This window comes from Sorex fumeus, unplaced genomic scaffold (genome assembly GCF_029834395.1).
Source record: "Sorex fumeus unplaced genomic scaffold, SorFum_2.1 ptg000024l, whole genome shotgun sequence".
In the NCBI taxonomy this organism is placed as follows: Eukaryota; Metazoa; Chordata; class Mammalia; order Eulipotyphla; family Soricidae; genus Sorex; species Sorex fumeus.
Genome location: NW_026606081.1, coordinates 48,552,770 through 48,579,371, shown reverse-complemented (window position 1 = coordinate 48,579,371; position 26,602 = coordinate 48,552,770). Strand labels below are relative to the sequence as shown.

The following is a 26,602-nucleotide window of genomic DNA, read 5'->3' as shown; positions in this document are numbered from 1 at the left end:
AGAAGCACTCAGTCAGAGGCGAGGGTCAGGGAATTGTGAGGAGCAGGGGCGATCGGAAAAAGATTGACTCTTGTCATATCATCATCAACCATGTGTGCTTCAACAGCAAAAGGTAAGGCTGGGGAGACGAGACAAGGGTTAAGGCCCTAACCACTCATGGGGCCATCCCAGCTCAATCCCTGGCATAGCTCCTCAGACCTCATGAAAAAGAGGAAAAGGGGAATCAAGCCATGACTTCTGTATAGACTGACGCCATAGTCTAACTTGTGCTTTAAAAACAGGAAGGTATCGCTCTGGATGGGAGATGTGTGCTCAAAGTAGGTAAAGGACCAAACATGATGGCCTCTCAGTACCTCCATTGCAAACCATAATGCCCCAATGAAGAGAAAAAGAGAGACAAAGAAGAAAAGCGCCTGCCTTAGAGGCAGGCGGGGTTGGGGGTAAGGGCAGTGGGTGGTGTGTAGCAGGAGGGATATGAGGGATATTGGTGATGGGAAATGTACATTGGCGGAGGGATGGGTGTTGGAACATTGCATGACTGAAACTTGATGATTTGTAACTGTCTCATGGTGGTTCAATTAAAAATAAATTTAAAAAAATCATCATCAAAAGAAAGATAACCTAAAGAAAAACTCACGCCAGAAAGGGGAGCTGGTGAGCTAGAATAGCAGGGTAAGGCATTTGTCTTGCAGGTGGCTGACCCGGGTTCACTCCCCGGCACTCCATATGGTCTTCCTGCCATCACCAGGAGTGATCTCTGAGCTCAGAGTCCGGAGTAAACCAGGAGCACTGCCAGGTGTGGTCCCAACACCCTCCCACCCAAATAAAACAAAATCAAGAAGATGGAAAAGAACTGTTTGTTGGGGCCATCTCCAGTGGTGCTTAGGGCGTACTCCTAGCTCTCTGCTCAGGAGTCACTCCTGAGAGTGCTCAGGGGACCATATGCAGTGGCGGGGAGCAAGCCAGGGTCAGCTGTGTACAAGGTAGGCATCTTAACCTTTGTCCTCCAGCTCTCTGGCCTAGAAAGAACTGTTTTAAGATGAAAAAAGACTAGTGTCAAAGACGCAAGAGAAATGGCCCTGGCGAAGCTCTGGCTTAGCATTGTGGGAAGGAATAATTCTGTTCTGTAAAACTGAGATGAGACTCCTCCCTCGCTGGTGAAACTGAACACCACTCTTCTTACTACTGACTCCATCAGGGAAATAAGGATCCTGGGTATTTAAAAAAAAAAAAAGACCCGCGATGAACATGTGCAGGCTGGCGGTGCTCTAGAGTTCCCTGGTTTCTGTTTTGGGAAATATGAATGTGACATATTTATAATCTCACACTTGTTATAATCTTCCCCTTCCTTGCTAATACTGTTGAGTAGCATTATTTCTTGCATCCTGCTGCACTGCCCCCAGCGTTCTAACCTTCTCAATAAAAGGCATACGATGAACTTGGCAAGAACTGAAAGCAGCCTTTTTTCAATCTTTATTTCTGGTTAAATTGTATCTCCAGTCAATTGAGCTTTAAACCCTCCGATAGACTAGGTTTTGGCAGAAACAGAGTCCTAAGTGATATTTAAAAAGATGAAAATCAATGAGATATACCAAATTGAGAAAGAAACCATAGCATCTCAGTAAAAGGCACAGTTGCAGGCTTTTCATAAAACAGCACCGTACCTATTCGACAGATACCCAGATTGGCTTTTATTCACATATCATGAGTCTCTATAAACTGTTCAAAAAAAAGTTCCAAGTGAATTTAGCAAGAGAAATGAGACTTAACAAACCAGAAGAGTAGTCCGAGGCATTTTATAGGTGCCTATTTAAAAAATCTACCCTGGCACAAGCCACTGTAATTTAAATGAGCAAATTCAAAATATGCCTGGGATAATAATACACTTTACAAATCATTTTCCTAAGACACAGATGATGTACCTAGCAAATGATTTTGAGAAAGTTAAGAGAGTAACTGTGTTAGGAGGCCACTGAGTTCAGGGTGCTAGGAAGTTGGACCTGCGGGTTTTCAAGACTAAGAAGAGGATGTTCATGGCCCCCTTGTGAAAACAATACAAATAAGCCATGGATTTCCCTTCCACTTCTCCTGAATGCATTGTCTCTCTCAGCCCAATGCGCCTACAGTGAGGCAGAGAGGAACCAACCTCAGGCATGACCAAGACTTCATTTGTGTAGGGGCTGGAGCAATAGCACAGCAGGTAGGGTATTTGCCTTGCACGCGGTCAACCCAGGTTCGATTCCCAGCATCCCATCTGGTCCCCTGAGCACCGCTAGGAGTAATTCCTGAGTGAAGAGCCAGGAGGAACCCCTGTGCATAGCCAGGTGTGACCTCCCCCCTCCCCCCCAAAAAAAATACTTCATTTGTAGGAAGGAAGCAAATGGAGGTGGGGGTGAGGTGGATTTCTATCTGCATGGTACTGGGGGTGGAACCTAGGGCCTCAGACAGTCCAGCTAGACCCTGAACCACTTCCCCTGTGTAAATTGCGACCATGCTGTAGAACTTGCCAAGTGTTAGAGGTGTATTTCTTCTAAAAGATTCAAAATTCTCATTCTCTAGGTCAGCCACCTCCATGGGAAAATGCATGTTAAAAATGTACCTAGCAGCTGGAGCAATAGTCCAGTGGGGAGGATTGTTGTCTTCACATGTCCGACCATGGTTCTATCCTGGCCACCCCATATGGTCCCTGAGCCTCACCAGGAGTGATCCCTGAGCACAGGTCCGGGAATAAGCCCTGAGCACTGCTGGGTGTGGACCTTCCAACTATCAAACTCACCCACCCAGAAGTTGCTGACTTTCAGAACTGAACTTTATGCATTCTAAAAAGCGTTCCCTTTCCAGCCCTAGAGACAAATCTAACACAGCGTTCCTGAAATGAACCTCTGGGTTCTGCTGACTAATTTCAACTCTCACGTCGCTTCTTCATGAGCATAAGAGGCAGCATGAAGGACAGGACAGAGAGAAGGGGAGTGGGAGAGGTTCCTGGACTTGAAGCCCAGAGGGATTTTTGGCTGTCTGAGTCCCCCAACTTCACCCCACCCCCCAGAGATTACAAAAGAGACACAGAAAGAGATGTCAATTGCTTTCTTTTGTCTGTTTTCTTTGATTTCTGGGCCATACCCAGTGGTGCTCAGAACTTCTTCCTCACTCTGTGCTCCAGGATCACTCCTGGAGGTCTTAGGGAACCACATGAAGTGACCACCTTGGACAACCTTGGACAAGGCATCGCCCTGCCCGCTGCACTCTCTCCCACCAAATCCTGCCAGTTTCAAGGGCCTGGGTAGGCCTGAATTTTCTGTTGATTTTTTTTTTCCCTCTGCATAATGACAAGCCTCAGTAGGAAAGAATTAGTCCCAGTCAACTCTATCATCCAAATACTGTAGCGAGGATCACACTTACTCTAGTAACACTACTGAGTAAGTTTCTCATAATTACTTTGTGTTAAATACACACTCATGTTTTTCTAGATGTTGGAAGTCATTTAATATTTAATACACCCAGCAACTTGGAGGTAATTCTGCTTTCATTCCTATGACAGGCAGCAGAGTGAAAACTGAAACCATTTCCCCAATACTGACTCTAGCAGAGTTAGGATTAAAGTTAGAATAAGACAGATCCAGGTTAAAGTCACGAAAGTGTTAGAATATTCACAGATTCAGGTTTTATGGGATTAAGAAATCATATCACTTGGGGAGAACCCTCTTTCCAGAAAGTACCAAATTCTGAACAGGAAATGAAATTAGGTATAAAAATTACTTTCTAAAAAGGGAAAATAAGTGGTAACAAGCTTGAATTTTTAAGCTGATAAAAACAAATACTAGGAAAATGGTCTAACATTTTTTAGTGTCTGACTTGTCTCAAACACTTTTTCTCTTTATTTCTCTATACTGGGGAATGCTACATATATTTATACATTTAAATATTTTATATTTATATATCTTATATATTTACATATATTTACTTTTCGATTTCATCTTCCCAAGATAATGATTTTAAAATATTTTCCACGGAGAGACAAGAAAGATAATTTGGTCTTTATTCGTTGCTATTTGTGTAGTATGGTTTTCATTATTGAAAGTTCAGGAAAGTTCCATGTGGCTTCAAAACTTGTTATTAGGAAATGCCATGTAAATTTATTTGGCATTACTGTCAAATATGGGATGACTTTATTGTGTAATAACTGAATCTTATGTGAGCTTTGGATTGATCACAAGCATTAACCACTCTGTCAATGCCTTCACAGAGGAATATCATGAGTTTTACGTTTCCTTTGTCCATATCAATTCCTCATGTCATCTAGCAAGAAATCGTATTCTGGCATGTTCATACGGTTGTGGGATAAACTGGGGGAAGATAATGCGGGTGAACTCAGGTTTGGCAGTACTTCTCTGGGGTTTTGCCCTAACAATACAGAAATTCGGATAAATTTGTGCCCAAAGAAATAGTTACCCTTACAAAAGAGAAAATTGCAAGAAGACAAAAATGGTCTAAATTCTGGTTTATATTTCTATTTCTGACAGGGGGAAATTTCTAAGTAGGCATTTTACAACCTGGCTGATGACAAGATTGTTTTCCCAGACTAGCTCCATTTCCAACCCCTGTTCCCCTCCGTTTACTGCGTTGCTTCCGGGGCTCCCCAGGAGAAATTCCCATTGACATATCATCTCTGACCTGGCACTTTCGGGTCACTGAAGCAGGGTCAGTGGGAGCAGAAATATTCCTGGCTGGTGAGCAATAATAGCCACGGACAGGGAGGATTCCACACCTCATAAATATATCCAATTAAACAGAAATGAACCGTATCACAGTGCACCGCTGTCCCCCAAGCCTAACACTCAGCTCACTGTTCCCTGCACTCTGGTGACACTCCCCCTCCCAGTGCCTGGGTACTCTGGTGACAGTTCCCCCAGTGCCCAGGTACTCAGGTGGCATCCCTCAGTGCCCAGGTACTCTTGTGACACTCTCTCCAGTGCCTAGGTACTCTGATGACACTTCCCCCGGTGCCTGGTTTTGTTGACATCCTTCCCCCAAGAAAGCATGGTGGTCAGTAAAGTCCAGATCCAGATCCAAGAAAAAGGCCAGGATCTTCACCAACTACAAACTTATATATATATATTATCCCAGGATGCCACAACCCCCCCCCCCCCCCCCCCTCCTCTGCAAGATCTCAAAAAGGGCCAGAGCTGTGGGAGACTTTGCATGTCTTTTTTTCCAGGAAACTGTATCCATTTGGGTATAAACTCAGGCAGGTGGACCCAGAGACCCACTATTTAACCCTTCCCTTTGGCATGCAGGAGCAATGCTGGAGGCCTCCCGAGCAGCTATGCATATGCACATGATGGCTAAATCCTTTTTTTTTTTTTTCAGGAGGGATAACAGTTTGAACAAAGGCACAGCAGATGCTTTTAAATGTCCCAGATTCTGTGTTATTAGAAATAAGACTACCAATGGGCTGGAAAGATAGTCCAGCAGGGAAGATGCTTGTGATCTGCTGCCCTGGGTTCAATCCCCATAATCCTGTATGGTCCACTGAGCACTATCAAGAGTGATTCCTGAGTGCAGAGCCGAGAGAAACCCCTGAGCATCACTGGGTATGGCTCCAAAACAAAAACAAAAATGAAATAAAACTACCAATTTGGGAACATGATGAGTTCTAAAGTCCATTGGTTTTGAAAAGTAAATGCGGAATTTATCAGAGCAATCCTTTTGCTTTTGACTTGTCATCCTTTAAAAAAGAATTAACCACAAAAAGAACGTTCTTTCTCCATTATCTTGAGACAAGAGTTAGAACTCCATGCCGGCCTTGTCCACCTTGTTTGGGTCTCAGCTTTCTCTCCACCCAGCCCAGGCACTTTGTTCCGCAGACATCTCCCCCGCTGCATGTATTTCATTTTTGATTCCTGATCTTTGGTCTCTCAAAGCCCAGAGCAGGCCCTGGTACATCAGGAAGCCTGCAAAGAACTGGCGGTCCAGGTTGGATCTGAACACAAGAAGCAGGCCTTTGTGATCATTAATGATCTTGTTTCCCAATGTACTGCAGAATTAGAATAAAAACAAATAGCTGGTCTTTTGTAGCTTAAAGGAATTAAGATTTCCCCTAGGCCAAATTTCCATTTGAATTGCCTGAAAGTACATGAAAATCAATGTAGCTCAATAGGCAACTTGGTGCTTTGGTGCTTGGCACCTCATAGAAGAACAGATTATGTAGTTATGTAGTCTCTCTCTCTCTCTCTCTCTCTCTCTCTCTCTCTCTCTCTCTCTCTCTCTCTCTCCTTTTCTCCCACTCTTTCCCCACTCCCTCTTTCCCTTTCTTCCTTTCTTCCCTTTCCCTCTCTCTCTATCCCTTTCTCTCTCTTCCCCTCTCTCTTTCTTCCGCTCTCCTCCCTCTTTTTCCTAACCCAACTCAAACAACTTTTAAGCCACAGCTGTCTGGGGAACAAGTTCCATTTTATTGCAATGAAATGGAATTTTGTTAAACTTTTTAAGGCAAATTCTTTGGGCAGTGATTTTGGTTTGCTTGTTCTCTTACCTATTTCCTTTCACATCCCCAACTTTTTTTTTTTTTTTAAATTTAGCTTCTAACTCTAAAACACTGCCAGTCTGGCTCATTTATACTTAATAACCAAACAAACTGGCTGGGTATGGAAATAAGTGACTTCCATGCTTGTAAATCACTTAATTCTAAGAAACCGATGAGAAATCTGATATTCACATAGGAGAAAAGGTCAGGCTGGCCCCTGGAAGCAATAAGTAAATGGTGAAAGAAGCATTCAAGTTCAAAAGCTCTTCAACAGGAGGGAATTGCTTTAAATTGCATATGACAGGCCTTTGGAGAGTCATTTTACATCTGAAAACAAAAAAATCCCAACTGAGGTAAGAACAGTTCAGACACAGTTACGGTGAATAAATCACAGATGATCTGAAAACATCATTGTTTAGGTCAACCCTCAAGCTTTCTTCCTGATGTGTGATGTGACCCCAGCTTTCCTGAGAACATAGCATGTGAGACATGCTTAGTGGACAAAGAAACGAACTAATCCACAAATGAGAGGGCGGGAAAGGCAGTCTTCCGAAACTGTCTCACGGAACCTTAGCTGCTAAGAAAGTCCAGCTGATGTCTTTTTTTTTAAGGCATGAGGAAAGTGAAATAAAACCGAGAATGCGAAGAATCAAGGGTTCAAGCTAATCATTTCCCAGATAAAACATTCATCTTCAATGCCTAAGAAATTCGAGAATTGCATGAGATTTTAAGGGATTTTCAGGTAAGGATGCACTCAAGAGAAGTCAACTTTTAAAAAGTATTAAGAGACCTTGTTTCTAACTGTCCAAGTAACAAAATAAAATAAAACAAAATAAAATAAACAGGAGCTCCAGTGCAAGCTCTGATATTACTAAAGCTTTGGGACTGCAGATTCAGGAATACCTCTGGGAGCTTGTTCCAAAATCTATTTTATTTTTTATTTTATTAGAGGTGGGGGTGGGGGGTTGGGGCCACACCAGGCGATGCTCTGATAGTTATTTCTGGGTCTGTGTTCAGAAGTAACTGTTGGCCGTGCTTTGGGAACCATATATGGTTCTCGATACTCTGAGTAACCCTTGACAGTGCTTTGGGGGACACTGCATGGCGCAAAGCATCAAACCAGGGCTGCCTTCTATACTAGTTTTCTGGCCTCTGGTTCTAGGGTTTAAATACATTTTTTGACCCTACAGTTTAACCAACGTGTATATAATGCTTTGGGCTGGAGTGATAGCACAGCGAATAGGAAGTTTGCCTTTCACATGGCCAACATGGGTTCGATTCTTCCATCCCTCTTGGAGACCTGGCAAGCTACCGAGAGTATCCCACCTGCATGGCAGAGCCTGGCGAGTTCCCCATGGCGTATTTGATATGCCAAAAACAGTACCAACAAGTCTCACAATGGAGACATTACTGGTGCCCGCTTGAGCAAATTGATGAACAGGACAGTGCTACAGTGCTACAGTGTATACAATGCTTTATGCCCTCTTCCTTCATGTCCTGTGGAGTCAGGGCCACTGCCCACTACGGTCCAGGAAACAATGTGTCCACCTTCAAACTGAGATGGGGCTTTCTTTACCTTCACATGACAGCTGTCACAAGGGGGCAGCAAGAATCACTGTTACGTGGGTGGGGTGTTCGCATTGCACGAGGCCGACCAGAGTTGAATGTCCGGCATCCCATATGGTCCTTGGAGCACTGCCAGGAGTAATTCCTGAGTGCAGAGCCAGGAGTAATCCCTGAGCATCACCAGGTGTGACCCAAACCCTGTCTCCACCCAAGTCACTGTTACTTCCTGTGTGGAACCCTACCCCCTCTTAGTTCACAGTGCTCTCTATAGTGTTCCCAAAGAGAAATGCATGGGTCTTAGGGCAATGGGTCTTGAGCATTTTCAGCAAATGCTCAAAAGGAGGGTTCTCATGGAAGCCCCTACTCCTACCCAACTCAGTTTTGGGTACTGAGAACTCATCACCGCCTTGGTTATTCCCACTTTCAAGGGATATATTCTGCCCACAGACACTTGTTCCTCAGAGCCTTCGATGGCACGAGCTTTTACAGTCAATTAGCCCGGCCATGGGCCCTGCAGACAGCATATTTTCTCTTATCCTGAGCAAGAATAAAAGTCAGGGCCTGCAACAAAGCTGTTTTCACATGGGTATAGATTCTGGCTCTGGTTAAATCAATACATTAACAGTGAATTTATTGAATGAGACCAAGCCAAGGGATGGCCCAGTTTACAGATTTGACCTTGATTCACCTCAGCTCTCAAGAAGCACAATTAAGCTTTTGAAAAATCTTGTCCGTAGCTATACGATATTATCATTTTGCCAATTTTTATTCCTAAATACCTCCATTGTACTTAAAATACATTTTAACTTTCTGCTGGATACCCCCATCTTCTGTCTCTCCTAGCTCAAGAACAGAGAAAGGAACTTGACAGTGAAAATCATGTGACCTTTTTCTAGAATAGTCACACACACAGGATGAGATCTGGCTGCTCCGGTAGATGTCTGTCCATGGACGTCTGTCTGTCCACCCCATAAGACTATGAAATAGTCTTAAAGATACTTGCTAATCTGAGTTCAATCCCATACTTTCTCTTTTTCTTTATTTGTGAGTGTACCATAATCATAAATGCTTTGGGGCAGAGGGGAGGAGGAAGCGAGAAAGATGATTTATTTTAATCATAAGACTCTTCAAGGGGCTGGAGTGTTTGCACAATGGGTAGGGTGTTTGCCTTGCATGCAGCTGACCTGGGTTCGATTCCCAGCATCCCTTATGGTCCTCCAAGTCCCAAGCACCTCCAGGAGTAATTCCTGAATGCAGAGCCAGGAGTAACCCCTGAGCATCTCTGGGCGTGACCCAAAAAACAAACAAACAAAAAAAAAAAGAAAAAAACCCAAAAACCAAAAACCAAAAAACCCCCCAACAACATAAGACTCTTCAAGGAAGATTCCCCTTTGCTTCACTTTTAACCTGCCACTATCAAGGGTCTATGTCTGGCCCAGGGCAGAAAGGACAATCTGAGGCAAAGAACTTACAGATGAGCTTGCCTAACTGAGTTCCTGAGGAGAGGAGCAGATGAACATGGTGATAAGAAAGATCTAGAAGGAATGCTTTGCTGTGAGAGGCGTGTTCACGAAATGCTTGAAATTCATAACCTAGTTTTACTAGCAAAATGCCTATGGTTTTATGAAACTGGGAGCTGTTTATGAAGACACTCAGATGACGAATGAAGAATCTTCTTTGTTTTTGACCGGGCACTTTTATTTGCTTCTAACTGTTTAATTTCTCCCTGCACCTCTCTTTCAATTAACCTCCCTGTTTGCATTCAATGAGATGGCACAGACTATGGAGAAAGAGGAAAATCTCGCTGATTTATGAGTCTTCTTTCAGATAGTGGCAGTTCCTTTCATCCAGCTGTATCAGGGTTGGGAATGGGAACGAGCACACAGAACTAGGTGCCCTGAAAGAGGAAATATCTCAGACATTCCAGGCTGAGGGAAGGAGGCAGACGAGGAGACAGACATCAGATCTCTGTACACCAAACCTCAGGATCTTCAGTTCTAACAGCGTCAAGAGCAAAACAATGACTAACAGGTTCTCCACACCTTTGAAAAGGTTCAGCCTCTGGGATTTCTTTCTTAAATGCAGCAGGTTTATAATTTCTACACTGTGACTTGGATGCTGTGTAAAAGTTGCCGAAGAAAATGAAGCCATAATTTTAAAAAAATATGGGGCTGTGAAGAACCCCAGAAAGCTATCTGGAATAAGGGGAAAAAAAGAGTCATTTCTGACAGGGTTCCTGTGTTCTTGGACATTCAGGAAAAGTTCAACTATGGGAAGGTAGCCATGGGCCACTCCCAAGTTTGTGAGGACCAGCAGCTAGTGACTGAGTGACTACCGACTGGTGGCTTCACCTCAAAGTCCACTTCCTGTTTCCTCCACCATGGCCCCTTGGGTTGGGTGTCCATCAAGGATACACACCTGTCCCATAATTCACACCATTCCCCACAGCTAGAATTAATTCACTCTCCTGATTCTAGGAGATGGTAGGGCTCCAACTGTGGTGGGATGTGACTCGAGGCCCAATTCCTGCCCTGCCACAGCTCTGTGGGCATGCTGGGGTTCAAGACAGGGCCCAGGGAGTATAATACAACCTCTGTCTGCCCACAGTAAGACTTACCCAGGCATTTACCAAGGCCTTTTACTACCTTAGTGTTGGGCGACAAGAAGCCAAGATGTCAAAGACTCTTCAGATATAAGGTGAGAGAGAGGCACCTTAAAGACCCAGGTGCTTGGGACAAGTACTCCATAGTGTGGCAATAGACACCAGGGCAGCCTATCTTCCCCAGAAGGAAACCTCCCGCTGCTGGAGGCTGCCAGTCAGGAAAAGTGCGGCACACTGTGCAAAGACCCGAGTTGTAAAGCCAAGTAAAAGGTGAGTCACATTCTTGGTGTAAGGATGTTCTCAGATACAGGTCACCCCTTCTTGGAGTGACCCTGTTCTCTGTGTGAACCACATGATGTTTCTGTCCCGAGAGTTAATATGTCAGATGTATTCTCCACCCTGAGGGGTGAGAACCATGCAGACCGGACACTCATGGGATGTGGGATGTGTGGGAAGGAAGAGTGTCCAGGATGAAGGACAGCTCACTGATGGCAGACCCCCACTCTTATACATGCTTATTGGGGTACTTCTACCCAGTAACACCATACCCCCTTGTTCCACGACAGTATCAATTGCAGGGAATTCCCTAGAAGTGACCTAGTATAGTAAGAACCTGGTTCCACCTTGACTCCAGGACATTTCCACCCTATTGTCGTCTTCCTTCACCCCTGAAAAACCAGAACTAAGACCCCTAGTCTGAGGCCTGTAGAAGCTAATGAATTTGACAGAAATAGTGCTCCTCCATCTCTGCAGTATGGCCCCACTCTGACTTATGGAGTGAGTATTTGCGATTCTGAATAAACTATTCATCTTAGTGACAAGGCAGCCCACTCTCTGAGGACACCTGCACCCTGACCCTTGCATGTATGCTATGCCTCCATCAATCTTTTCTATTCTTTAATTTCTCTGAATTCTGTACCGCGTGGGTCAAATGAGCCTGGACCCAGAAGAAGACCCAACATTCAGGGTCCTGCAGCCACAGGAAGTGCCACTACAGCCGACCAGTCACTAGGCAAGAGCTCATGTTTCAGGGCTGAACTCTGTAAACTGCCGTGGGTGGCTCTCATCTCATTTCTGGAAATAAGGAATTTTTTCTCTCCCTTGGCACACAAATTCTCTGCTTTCTTTTGGAGAACCTGGGATTTACATGGTTAGGGCTGACAGGACGCCTTCCTTGACCATCTGCCACAAACACGTCAAGGATGAGTCACCAATGGAATGCCTGGCCTACATGTCCACGGCTTTCACTGCTGAGAACAGAGTCTGGGGCTGCCCAAGGGAGAGAAAGACCCACCTGGGTGTGGGTCTCTCCAGGCACCATCTGAAGGGCCTTTTCCAGAACTTTCTAGGGATGATGATAGCCTTGAGCATAGTGCCACCCAGGGTGGGGTGAGCCCTGGGACCCTCAAAGCAGATGTCAGCCATGCTGGCACCATGAAGACCCCATTGGCCATCAACGTAAACCCAACTATAATGAGTGATGTTTACAATTTCAATTTCTCCAAGAAAAAAAATATCCCAAGGAACCAATTCCTGCAAGCAAAAACAGTGATTGACGTAACAATTCGAGAAACATCAGAAGAGGAGGAAACCATTAAAGATACAAGATGCCTCTAACCCACTCTGCCAAACTGTCCCCTAACAATGAGGGGTGCAGCATTGTACTTCAGATGGGGGGAACTGTTGTAGGAAGGTGACATTTTAAAAATGAACACTGGACATTTTAACCAAAGAAGGCAGAAATTTATCACTTACTTTTGATGTTATTGTTTTGGTTTTTTTGGGGGCTACACCCAGAAGTGCTCAGGGCTTACTCCTGGCTTGGTGCTCAGGGATCACTCCTGGAGGGGCTTGAAGGACCACAGGCCATGCCAGAAATTGAACTGGGTTGGCTATATTGTATTTTCTTAAGACATGCTTTCACGTAAATGCTTTCATGTCAGTGATGCCAATGATAACATCAAGGGCACTTAATTGCTTGCAAATAGGTTCTATATATTTTCTGGATAAGTACCAATTTTCTGCTCACATTTTGGTGTCCAGAACTTATTTGCTTATTTTGTTTAAGCCACATGATATACTTAACGGCATGTCACCCATTTTAAATAATGTTAAGCACATATATTTGTCTAAGAGCTAGGTTGGGACATATTTTTTCAAATGTTTCCTTTGATCCTACAAAATCCAGTTCTGGAAAGCGAAACCTTTCTTCAGAGACTCAACTTCTCTCCACAAGCACTGGCGAGCAGTTTCAGAATCCAGAGAGGTTCCCCCACCGACCAGTCTTTGAAATGTTTTCCTTTACTTTTGGGTTCAGGAGTGCTCAGGGCTATTCCTGGCAGGGCTCAGGCATAACTCCTGGCAGTGCTTGGGAGCCTAGACGTGGTGCTAGGGTCAGTGGGATGCGAGGTGGGCAAGCGTCTTAAGGCCCAAACTGCATCTCAGGCCCCTGAAATGTTTATCATGTAGAAAAAAAAAAGAAACGCCACTCTAGTTATTGGTTGATCACAGTCAGGCGTTGCAATTACAGCCCCTTTCCTAAAGATTACCTTAAACTGCGGAACCAAAAGAACATCTCTGCATGTTTATTACCAAGCAGGAAAGAAAATCGTTTGCGTGAGTCCATTTTGGTGAACCTCACCAACACCCTATCCCAAGAAACAAAAAGCAAAATCCACATCCAAAAGGGGGATATTAAGCTCTGGTTCCTCTGTGCTCTAAAAGGAACTTGAATGCACTTGCATCTTCCAGATGCGAGAGCCACTGGAAGCAGAGAGAACCTTCTTTGCAAAGGCAGCCCCCTCTGCGGTAAAGACAGGGAAAACATTAAGGAGAAGAGTCCCCCCTCCCCAGGTGAAACAGAGTGAGGATGGGGGAGGGGAGGGGGAGGGGAGGGGAGGGTCTCCCGCCTACCGATGGTGCAGTGCTCCCCGTTCCACCCCTGACTGCATTCACACTTGCCGTCCCTGCACGTCCCATGCTCAGCGCAGCGTGGGTGGCAGGCGCGCTGGTTGCAGGCGGGGCCGGTCCAGCCTTCTTCGCAGCGACAGCTGCCCCCCAGGCAGACACCGTGCGAGCCGCAGTCCACGGAGCAGATCTCTGCAGAGGAGTCAAGGAGGGGGGGTGGAGAAGAGGGGGTGAGTGGGGACCAATGCAATAGAGACCACAGTGCCCCCAGCGCTCTCCTAACAAGCTCGGCTGCAGAGCACCCAAGGGAGACAGGTGCATTTCTTTGATTCATTGTTTGCTGCAGGGCACCTTGAGTTGGGTCTTGCCTGTGCACTGCGATTCTCAGAGGTGCTGTTGGCTGAAGCATGTGCCACAAGCACACATGTGTGTCCTATGCTGGCATGCCATTTCTGGGGTGTGTACTGTTTTGCAGACGTTCCTAGAGCAAATGGGCAGGGGTTACTACTGTTGTTACATACAGGACAGGACAGGTGGGCACATCCACACATGGACGGTGCCTAGGAAGGTTGGCTTTGGGCACAGAGACATCAGATTCACAGGGGTTGGTTTTAAGTCTCTGGAGTAAATGGACAAGAGGGGAGGGATATTGGCATTTTAGTGGAGGTGGTAAAACTGTACCCTTAAGACTTTCAAACACTCACTAGTCGCCTAACCCTATGTTGCAGCAATTAAAGATGAAAACAAATGATTTTTTCCTGTTCAGGTGACTGTGCGGCTGGTACATCCAGGGTGCCTGGCAGAACTCTGGTAGAAAGCAGTGAAATCATAGAGAACTACTGAGTATGTCATTTGAAAAAAAGCTTTTTATTTACTTGCAATCAGTCATGACTAGAAGGAAGGGACATAGGGGCAGGACTTCAAATTTAAAAAAAAAATAGACTGGGATCAGATGAATTAATTGAGGAAGACAAGGAAAGTGCTCTGGATTTTAATGTGCTTTTTTAAAATTTTTCATTTTGGGGACACACCCAGTAGTGCTCAGAGCTTACTCTTGGCTCTGTACTCAGGGGTCACTCTTGGTGTGGGTTGGAAGATTCTATGGGACGCTTGGGATTGAGCCTGGGTAAGGTTAAGAGCCCTACCTATTTTACTCTCTTTTTGGTCCTCAATTTAATGCACTTTTTAGGTGAATCTCTCTCTCTCTCTCTCTCTCTCTCTCTCTCTCTCTCTCTCTCTCACACACACACACACACACACACGCACACACAGACCCCAAAACCAAAAAAAAAAAAAAACAGAAAAAAGACTTTTCTATTTCATGTTTGGAAAAATTTAAATATTCAGAAATTGTCATAACAAAGAATCCGGAGGAGTTTGCAGCTGATACCCAGACATGCTGTTTGAGTACAGGGGTTATTTTTCCTGTTCAGGTGACTGTGTGGTTGTCACATACAGGTTGCTTTGCAGAACCCTAGGAAAAACCAGTGTAATCATATAAAGAACTGCCGAGTATGGCATTTGGAAAAGAAGTTTTTTATTTACTTGCATTTGGGAATGTCTAGTAGGAAGGAAAATAGGGGCAGGACTTCAAAAACGTTAGTAAGAGGTTAGGGCTGTAAAATAAAGGGGTGGAGGGAAAGAGGAGTATAAAAAGAATTCATGTGACAACAGTCCTTTTTTCCCCTTAAAAGGGGATGGCGAGAGAGGGAGGGGGGGGCAGAGAGTCAGAGAGAAAGAGAGAGAGAGAAAATATACTTCGATAATTTCTTCTTCTACCCTACCTAAATTTTCTAATAAACTGTTTTCTTTTTTTCTCCAATTTTTGGGTCACACACCACTGTGCTCGGGGCTGACTCCTGGTTTTGTGCCCAGAGATCACTCCTGGCGGTAGTTGGGGGCCCAGATGGGGTGCCAGGGATTGAACTTGGGTCAGATGTGTGCAAGGGAAGAGCACTACCCCTCTATTACCACTATCTTTTGTGAGACTGAAAGACTAGGGTGTAGTTTTGTTTTTTTCTGCAAAAATAAAGACGCTGATCAATAAACACCTGAAATGATTCCTAACAAACAATGAACCTCACAAGTGAATCAGAGCTTTCTTTGAAAATTAAAGTCAAGGAACTGTTGATATTTCTTATAAACACAAGCCAACACCATTATTAACAGGAACAGAGGGCATCTATTTTTTTCCTGCCACATTTTTCTATCTCCTTCGAATTAAATTTTTGATTAAGAGATCCAAGATGGTTTGATTAACTTTAGAGCAGCAGAACATCCACAAAGAAGAGAGGTTTCTTTCTGAGGTACCCTTTTTCTTCCATAGAATCAATTTTTCATTAGGGTGAAGGTGTTTATCAGCGTTTAACACACTCGCTTTGAGCAAGGTACGTCAATCTTTGTAATGAACTTATTAATTAGAGTTAATTTAATTGAAGTGGAATTGAAGAGCTAATTAATGGACAAACTGCTGATGAAGATAGAGAGAACCTCAGTGGCTTTCAAACCTATAAAACGTTCAGATGCAAAGAATTCATTTCTTTTCTTTGAGCAGCTTAAGCAAATGTTTCTTTAGTTGGGACAGCTGCTGATTATTGAATTTAGATATCTGAAGGTCACTGCTGCCATAAGCAAGGAGGGAGCTGGGAAGGTGTTTTGCTTTTGAGATTCGGTCAGAATGATATTGAACTCCCAGTCACAAATGGCCACCAGTGGCAACATGACCATAAACTTTAAATGAGACCACCTGGAAAACAAACTGGGGGCACGTGAACCTAGATATATTCACCGGAGGAATATTCATGTTTGAGATCTTTACAGATAACTCTAAGTTTACAAATGATTTCTAAGCCATTTTGCGGCTAATAGCAAAGCATAAGAGAGATCTTAAAAGTTATTGAAGAATACTGTATTCATTATGCAACTCTGTATTCAGAGCCGAACATGTGGAAGCTTGTGTATTAGGGATAGAAAGATGAACAGAAGGACGCTTTCTGCCTACTAACCAGAGTGGTATTTCGTATACCGGAAAAATTCTGTATTTTAAACTAGTGAGTTAATTAAAACTTTATCAACTAGTAAAACATTTAGTTGAATATGCAACATTTGTGTAAAATATGTGATCTTTGTTAGCAAATGTAATCTTTCAATTAACATGCATACTTGCCATTCATAGAATTTATAATTTAAAAGATCAAGTTACCTTTGGAGTTCTTTAATATCAATGATAAATAATCTAGAAGACTTTTTATAATTAGAAGATCAAATTACCTTTGAAGTTATTTAATATCAATGATAAATAATCTGTTAAATAGCTTTAAACAAAACCTAAAGTCAAATATTGTTTTTTCTACTTGGATAATCATGGCAAACCAGGTAGAATGAAAAAATTGTCAAACTAGCATTATTTTATAATGAGTATTAGTAAGCCAATTTCATTGATGTATGTACACAAGACCTAAATCAAATTCTCTCTTGTATTTTGATTATTTCTATAAACCTTAGATTTTTTTGGAGTGTATTTCTTATTATCAAAGTCTGAAATGCAAAAAAGATAAAGTCAAGAGGAATATAAGCTAGACACTTATTCTGGTTCCTGTGATTAGGTGATTTATTTGTAAGAATAAATAACAACGCAAGCCAGTGTCACAGGCCTGACCTCAATGAACTGCAGCATCATCTCCTCAGAACCGTCAGTTGGGCAGCTGAGCGCCTACGCTGGAACTCTGATTTACCTTCCATGTGTCATTTGCTTTGGCACTCAAGAACTTTCTAGACAAACTCTCTGGTTCTCCAAGATAATTATCTGAATGAACTAATATTTATATGAAGCTGTAATACACACTATAAGCTCTGTCTGCTAAGAAATGAAGGAGGGGTGGGGAAGGAAGGAAGGAAGCAAGGAAGAAAAAGAGAGAAGGAAGAAAGGAGGGAGGCGGAAGGGAGGAAGGAGAGCATTTAGAAGCAGAAATAAAACTTCTAAGTTGACCCTTTAGAGCACCTGCTATGGGTTCATTGGAAGCTTTTCTTCAACTTAGCTTAGATAAAGCTTCCTTGTGCCATCAGGGATTTTATTATCTCACTATGAAAATGGAAGGCTCTGTGTCAAACCATTCAACAATCAGAAGACCGCTATTTGAGTGTTATTCTCATCCTGTTTCACCTTCCATCGCCAAGTAACCATTCTTATTCAGGCTTCTCTGTATGAGATGTGGGCTCAATATGCCACAGTCCTCAGGCCTGGAGTGAGGAGGGCAGAGAACTCTCCATGGTAACACCAAGGGGGAACATTTTCATGACACACCGATTAAGCTGGTATCTTTCACACGGCAGCACTATGCCACTGCTTTTAGCACTTATTTCTACTTGCCCTCCCTTTAATCAAATCTGTCTCAGATACAGTGTTGTCATAAGGAAAAGTCCTTCCGCCCTGGCTGCATGGACCCCTGCACCAGTGCTCTATCCTTGGGTGCCTTACCATTGGAGCAGTCGGGGCCTGTCCAGTTGGGGTCACACGTACAGGAACCACTTTCTTGGAGGTAGGTTCCATGGCCAGAACATTGGTCTGGACACATGGTCTTGAGTATTTCACAGTTGCTCCCACCCCATCCTGGGTTGCAGTGACACTCCCCGTGGATGCACACACCATGGCCAGCACACCCGGGGTCCAGGCAGTCGGCTGGGGGAAGGAGAGGAGAGAGAATAAGCCAATGGTTCCATGGAGAACACAGCAGACTTAGGACACACAGATTAAGTCAAACGGGCATGATCAAAAATCTCATTGAGGGGCCAGAGAGATAATACAATGGGTAGGGTGCTGACCTTGCATGTGGTCAACCTGGGCTTGACACATCCTATATGGTCTCCCGAGCACCACTAGGAGCAATTCCTGAGTGCAGAGCCAGGAGGAACCCTTGAGCATCACCAGGTGTGGTCCAACAACGCAAAACAAACGAAAAAAGAATCTCACCGATGGACTGGAGACATAGGGCAGTGGACAGGGTGCTAACCTGTACATATCTGACACGATTCCCATCCCTGGCACAGCTAGGAGTAAGTCCTGAATACCGCAGGGTGGCCCCAAATTCAACAAGCAAAAAAATCCCAAAAACAAAAACACCAACTTGATAAAAAAACAGTTGGGATCGTCTAATCTACCTTTTCCAAGAATTACTTTTTTTTTTTTTTAAAGAATCAGTAAAACATGGAGAGTCATCCCATTGAGGGAATGCAGACTCTCCCAAGGATCTGTCACTTGCCCTGTATCTGAGATGCATGCGGCTGGGTGTTGCTGAATCAAAGAGATGCTAAGTCTCGGCTTCTCTAAGGAACCCACATCCTCTGACCCGGTCCACAAACACTGGGTCCTTGACAGCTGCGAGGGACCCTCAAATGGAGAAATAGATGAGGCGCCTCTTCTCTCTCCTCCCTAATTCACTTTAATGTGCTTTAGATGACGAGATTTAATTTAGCAATTTGACTCAATAAAACTTTACACTTGTAGGGTCAATGGCCTGAAAATTTAATTCCAGGGACTTAATTGCATTACTTTGTGTGTGCAGATCAATAAAATCAATTTGATTGAAGAACGGAAATGGGCCTTCTCTGCTTTTTTGAAATAACAATCCAACTGCCCATTACAGCAGAGTTCTGAGACTGTGACCACACGTCTCACTCAGGGAGCAAAGCCGGGACACCTGGCCTGGCCCCCCAATGTGCCACGGCCAACATTTCGTCAGCCCAGAGAAACCACAATGCGAGATTAAGAAACCCTCATAGTTCACATTATAAAAACTTCACGTGAAAAACACTAAAAAATATTCAGAAAATGATTGATGCTAGAGACATAATACAGGGGTGAGGGCACTGGTCTTGCATGTGGTTCGACTGTTGGCATCACAGGGAAACCCCTGCAGGCAGTGCTCCCTGAGCACAGAGCCACAAGTAAGCCCCGAACACAGTGGAGTGTGGCCCCAGAAGCAAAACCAAAAGAATAAATTCTTTATTCTATTGATAAAGAGCAAGGTGACACTTTGGCTATCTGTCCATTTCCTTAGTGAAGATGGGGTAAAGTGAAACATCGTGGACCCCAGTGCACAGGAGGGAAAGTCTGGGGATCGGGGTGCTACCAGAGCACCTGAAGACCCTGATTTGAAGCTCCTGCACCAAGGACCACCAGTGGTCCTGAGCACAAAGCCGATCATAGCCCCCAAACCAGCCCCTCTGGAAAAAAAACCACCAAAATGACTTCCTACAGAGGCCTAGAGAAAGACTTCTAGGCCCCTGTCATGATTAAAAATAGAATCTGGAGAAGGCTCAAAGGACCCGAGCACAGGCTGTGCTGATGGGGGCTAGAGTCCATGGCCAGTACCATATGGTCTGCACCTCACCCCAAGCATCACCCCCAAGCACTCCTGGGTGTAGCCCAGGAGAAGCATACAAAACAGGGCGACTGTTCTCAAGGGGGACACGGGCCACTGGCACACATCCTGAGGGGATGTGGCACCCCTGGGACACATAGCGACTAGTCCTGAGGGGACATGGGACCCCTGTGAAAAACAATGACTGTTCATGAGAGGATGCAGGGCCCAGGCACACATAGTAACTATTCCTGAGGTGGACACAGGTCCCTGGCACACACAGCGACTGTTCCTCAAGTGGACACGAGGCCCCACAGCGACTGTTTCTGAGGGGAGGCAGTGCCTCAGCACACACAGCTCACCTTCCTCACAGTTCTCTCCTTTGTACCCCGAGTTGCAGGCACAAGAGCCCATGATACAGACCCCGCGGCCGCCGCATTGTGGGTCGATGCACTGAGTGGTGGGCACGTCGCACTCGGTGCCCTTCCAGCCGCTGAAGCACAGGCAGCGGCCCTTGGAGTACTGCCCGTTGCCGCTGCAAAGCACGGGACAGGCGGCTGGGGGAGGAAGCAGACAGAGGCTGAGCAGAACTCCCGGGCCAGCAGGATCCACCACCAGCCCCCCCCCCCCCCCATCCCTCCCCTCCTCTCCTCCTCCTCTCCTCTCTCCATCATTCTCTCAGTGACGCCTGTTCCCCTGGCCTGGTGCCCTCCTGACACGCAGAGCCCAATGCACGCAACATACCTCTGGAACAATCTGGCCCTAGGAACCCTGGGAAGCAATGGCAGGTTCCGGAGACACACTCTCCATTGCCGTGGCAGTTGCGGGGGCATTCTACCACAGACTCTGCAAAGAGAAGGCAGACTGAGGTCAGTGGGCTCCCAGATCTCAGGAAAGGAGTTCGGGAGAAAAGGACCCCCCAACACTCCAAGAGTTGAGGATGTTTTCATTCTGACCAGTCAAACAAAGCATCACAGTGGTAAAGGCTGAGTTTCTTGGGCCCCTGAGAAATGTGTCCACCAGTTACTTTCCTTGGTTTCAGAGGTTACCATGCCTGGCTGCGGTCTGGGCAAAACACAGGGTCCAGACAGAGCAAGTGATCGCATCTTGGGGAGGGCAACTGCCTTGCATACTGCAGACTTGAGTTCCAGCCCTGACACCACATGTAGTTCCCCACCATATCCAGGAGTAACCTTTAAGCTCAACTGGGTATGGCGGAGAAGTGAATCCCCTTCAATCCCCCAAAAGTTTCTGATGATGGTTCTTTCTTTTTTTAAAAAAAATATTTATTTATTTTGATGAATCATCGTGAGATACAGTTACAGACTTACAAGCTTTCATGATTGCGTTTCAAACAATGTTTGAGTACCCATCCCTCTGCCAGTGCTCATTCTCCACCACCAATGTTGCCAGTATCACTCTCCTGACCCCCACCCCCTACCTCTGTGGCAGGCACATTCCCACTTACCCTCTCTCTCCTTCTAAGTGTTTTGGTTCGCAATACAGGTACTAAGCAGCCATCATGTTTGGTTCATAGTCTACCTTCAGCATGCATCTCCCATTCTGAGCGATTTCTCCAACCATCAATTACTCAGTGGTCCCTTCTCCATCCCAGATGCCTTTTCCCCCAGCACATGAGATTGGCTTCCAAGCCATGGGGCGAACCTCCTGGCCCTTATCTCTACTTGAAGATGGTTCTCACCAATCACGATGGTGTTGAAGGACACCTGCTCTGTGTTCTTCCCGTCGTTATAGAAAGCCAGGTGCCAGATGCCCGAGTCCAGGTACTGGATGAAGCCGGCCTCGTGCAGGCTGACCGACCTGGCCTGCCGGCCCGCTCTCTCCGTCTCCAGCAGGTTCCGCTGCTCTCGGGCGATCAGCCTGCTGCCATCCAGGAGTTCCACGAAGTCGTACTGCGGGGGATGGAGGGCAAGGAAGGCTGCTGAAGGGGACGGGTGTGAGCAGCTCTACCTAGGCGGCACTGTAGGTCACCTGGAGCCACACTTCCACATGTCTTCACTTCCTCCCCCGAGTTTGAGGTCTGAGGAGTTTAGGGCAGGGCTGGGCTGTACCCACAATCTACCACACTCCAAACCAGGGCTTGTAAAATCTAGGGTCACTTCTCCTGGGGACTTCACCTGGGGAATGGGTTATTTTCAATCCTCCTAGTGATCTGCCTAGTGATCACACCCTAGGACAGTCACTAAAGAGGAAGGAGCCAGGGCCAGAGAGACAGTCAGGGGGAGGGCAGGGCAAGGCACCCACCTTACTCTAGGCTGTCCCAGGTTGGATTCGTGGTACAGCAAAGGTCACCCCCCTCTCCCTATCAGCAATGCCAGGAAGATTCTTAATTACAGAGCCAGAGTCTTCAGCAGCCGTGGGGGTGGCCCCCAAACCAAAATGGTCAAAATGAAAGTGGAAAGAGCTATAACTTGAAGCTAACCAGGCTTTGGGTGGTGGGGGAGGGGAGGGAGGAGTTGGTGAGTGGCATGGCTTCTACGTGGCCTCTCCTGTGGCTACTGCTCCATTACCATCTGTGGCCATTAGACCCAGGAGCAACCAGCTGGCACCATGGAGGAACCCAGAGGTCTGTGTTTTCTTCTGTTCATTGGTTTTGGATCAAGGTAACCTCAGTTTACAAGAGTGCAAATGTTTGTGTGTATTCAAGGCCACGGTCACCACCCAAATGCCAATGTGCCTCTTCCACAGTTCATCGGACCCCTTTCTCCTCTCCCCAATTCTTGGGTAACCTCAGGGTTGTTATTTACTTTTTTGGTGGGGAGCGTAGAGAATAAACTCATGGCCTCATATACGCAAGGCACATGAGTATATGTTCTCCCCTCCGCCCCAGCACCCCCAGTCTCAGCTGTGGAGTCAGAGTCTAACAGTGTCTTTCCCGTTCTTTCTAGCCCACTGGTGAGTGGGAACATGAGTATGGAGAGCGCTGTCCTTCTGACTTATTTCGCTGATCATGACTCCTCCAATCCATCTCAGCTGGGGGGAACCTGGAGTGTCCACTCTCACTCTGACCAGCGTTAGAGCATATGACAGAATGCTGTTATGTCACCAATCAATTTGAAAACACAAAAAGAAGGCCAGGATTCAAAAAGGCTCAGGAATATTATGGAAAAGATTCACAATCATTATTATGATCAAGTCAATCACCATTTAACTTAATTTTTGCTTTGTGTTAAACCTACATGAACCTTGGGTAGTTGGAAGTATTTCACTAGAGATGTTAAAAGTAACAAAAGTATGGAATATGACCGGAAATTGCAGGGTAACATTTTGCAAACAGATATATTCCATAAATTTTTTTGGGGGGGCACACTCAGCTGTATTCAGGGCTTATTCCGGGTAGGGATTGGGGGACCATTTAGGATGCCCAAGGTAGAAAATCAGTCAGCCATTTTTTAGGAGGCATCTGCCTCTGACTCTAAACTGGTAACTTTGAAAGACATTCTAAAAACTTGCCAGTATTAATTTTAACAATTGTTTTAGAAGGCGATTTCTTAAAAGCAGTGTAATTTCATCTGCACAGAGTCATTCATGGTTTCATTTTATTACTGAGATTTTAGAGTTAAAAGTAAATCACAGTACTATACATAAAAATCATCAATATTCTATTTTCTGATAGATTCTGTAGATGGAATTTCACCAGAAGTCTATTTTAAAAAATTTTTATTTTAGGAGTCCTTGATTACAATCAAACTAGACTAAAATCAGTCTCGGGAATTTATGAGAATAACGTGTTTTTAACAGCATGTTGTCATTGTACTAATAGCAGACTTCTGTTACCACCGGGCAGAATTTAGACTATTTGATTGGCTTCCAACTTCTTAAAAGTTTTAAATAGCCTCTATGTGTATGTGTGTGCATATGCATTATGAGACCATTCAGTGTGTAAAAAGTTAAAAATAAAACCTACCTGCCACCACTTCTGTGGCATGCAAACATTTCTTTCGTTTGTATCTTACAAGGATGAAAACAATGACTGGTGTGAATATCTTGCCTGCAAAACTCTCACCAGATTTTGATTTCAAAATTAGTAACCTCCCCTCCAAACAAACAAACAAACAAACAAAAAACAATGTTTTTCTGGGGTGGGAGTTGGCCACACTTGTTGGGCTCAGAGTACCACATGGGGTGGCGGGGATAAAACCCAGGTCAAAGGTTACAAGAAAAGTGTCTTACCTACCAGTGGTACTATCTCTACAGCCCCCAAAGCAGTACTTTTGAAAGGGGTCTCCAACTCAATTACCAACCAAATTCTCAACAGATTTAAATATTTCTAATCACATGATAGAGACTGTGGAAAGAAAAACATTTCCTGGCTCAACTGCTTTCAACCTTTTTCTTCCCCCAATAAAACTCAGTAACTCAAAAAGTTAAAGGGAGGAAATTTTGATTTTTGTTTGTTTTTTGTCTGTTTGGTGTTCAGGGGCTATCCCTGGCTCTGTGCTCAGGAGTGACTCCTGGCGGTGCTCAGGGGAACGTGTATGGTCCAAGGGATCAAACCAGGACATGTTGCGTGTAAGGCAAGCATATTGCCCCATACTATCTGTCCAGTGTGGAAATTTTGAGGGTTTCTTGTGTGTGTGTGTGTGTGTGTGTGTGTGTGTGTCTGTATTACACCCAGTGGTGCTCAGGGTTACTCCTGGCTCTGAACTCAGGAATCACGCCTGGTGGGTGGTACTCAGAGGATCACATGTGATGCTGGGGATTGAACCTGGGTTGGCCGCAGGCAAGGTGCCTTATTTACTGTATTGTATCTCCAGCCACAAAATTTTAAGTATTGACTGAACTGGGCTTCCAATGCATAATAACTTTATTAATGATCAGAGAAATCACCACTTATGACTCAATGCAATGCAATCAAGCTGGGGTGTTGTATGGAAGTGTGGCGTTTCACACAACCTTCAGGCGAATTAATCTATCACCCAGAGAGAAGGTGCTTGTATGGCTACACACATCTACAAAAAGTGACCAAATTATTTAGGGCAGAAATATTTAATAAGCTTTGTTCTTAGGATATAAAGTAACTTCTGCAACAAACGAGTTTTGTCTTAAAAAGACTATAGATAAGATGGAGATATAGATCTTTTTTTAAAGGGGGAAACGGATTTTAAGATTCTGTGTTATATTTAGGGTGAAATTTTGACTATCAAAGGGTGTTGTCACAAGACAGAGCTGTTGCCTGATGCTGGTACCAGGGTGATTTGTTTTGGGACAGACAAACTATTTGGATAAATAATTTCATGCTTACGTTGATGAGAATTCTGAGTCTGTGAATACTTCCCAATGAGCAGAAACCAAGTGTGTGTGTGTGTGTATGTGTGTGATGGCTTGATCTTGAGGGGCATGACGGGAATATAGAGGAGAAAGAGATTTTAGAGATCACGTGATTCAGGCGTTCATTTCACAGATGGAAGCCCAGAGAAGTGAAAGCCGCAGGTCATCAGGTCCAGCGGGGGGAGGGGTGTGCTTAGAACCCAGGGTTTCAGGGACTCTATGAAAATGGGCCTCATGCAAATGTATTTAAATGATACTGTACAGTTAACTGGTAAGCGTTAAATTGCTTCCTTCAGTGTCTAACTGTCCTGGAGAGTGAATCGGGCCTCAGGGAGAAGAAAGTCAATTGATTCCTTGGCAACAATCAAATGGACAGTTTTATACAGGGTCACAAAGACTTTCAAAACTCAAGTGACTATTGTGAATGGCTGGACAATTTTAATTATTTCAGGTTGATTCATTTAACGGTCCCCAGAAACAGAAATGTTCGATGGGAATGCTTCAGAGCATTTTTCATGTTTAAACACTGAACGCAGAAACAGTTGTTTGCTCTGCTGATCTTGAATACACCAGAGGAAAGAACTCTAATAACAGTGCTGCTTAAGAAAGGTGGGACCCACTTAAATACTATACTGTGGTAGAAAAAGAATAGGGGGGGATCATGTACATGGTGATGAAATGCCTAAAGAATGAGGAACCCGAAAGGGGCCCTTGGTTTCCCTAATGCTAAGTGGTACAGAACTTGCAAAGACTCAGCCCCAGATTTTAGATAAACCTTTAAAGTTGTACCACACCCAATACTTTCTTTTCTACTTACTGAAATCATTTTCTGGAATTTAGAGCTCATGTGCTCACAGGCTGTGCTTACTTAAAGGTATCTTTCCTGAATTATATCAAAACAATTTAATCATTTGTAGGTGATTCTAATGGAAAATAATGGTTTCCCATTTCACTGGACTGTTGCCTTAAATACAATTTATCTGCAGTAAATCTGGCTTCCATTGAAGAAAATCTGATTATGACATCCTAGTTAGTGTCACCTATAACATAAACTGAAATCCAAAGTAATTATCATCAACTTTATATGAAACTGTAGTACCCAGTGAAAAACAATTTTTTGAGCAATTACAAAAGGGATTACTTTTAATGTAGAAATAAAGTATGTGAGAACAGAAAAATTAATGCATCAAAGTGTGTTTTAAAAGTTTACAGCTTTATAATTTATATATGTACATGACATATTCTTAGACCACAACAGCATGCTCTAATTTTCTTATCCTTCTTTGATGATGCAGTTTTAAAAATCATTGTATAATTCATTTTCTTCACTATTTGTAATTCATATTTCCTCACCAT

At 44.4% G+C, this 26,602-nt stretch overlaps 1 protein-coding gene across 6 annotated transcripts in view; it reads right to left on the bottom strand.

Annotated features, from left to right (window-relative positions):
• The window catches only part of TENM3 (teneurin transmembrane protein 3), a 1,336,193-nt gene that overhangs the window by 95,003 nt on the left and 1,214,588 nt on the right, over nucleotides 1-26,602 (bottom strand). For all 6 annotated transcript variants that reach the window (XM_056114252.1, XM_056114254.1, XM_056114255.1 and 3 more), the window contains 5 exons: nucleotides 21,657-21,867; nucleotides 20,699-20,800; nucleotides 20,317-20,511; nucleotides 18,073-18,273; nucleotides 13,602-13,787 (listed from right to left, as the gene is read on the bottom strand). In XM_056114252.1, the coding sequence (XP_055970227.1) occupies nucleotides 13,602-13,787; nucleotides 18,073-18,273; nucleotides 20,317-20,511; nucleotides 20,699-20,800; nucleotides 21,657-21,867 (895 nt within the window). The remainder of the gene's footprint in view (nucleotides 1-13,601; nucleotides 13,788-18,072; nucleotides 18,274-20,316; nucleotides 20,512-20,698; nucleotides 20,801-21,656; nucleotides 21,868-26,602) is intronic.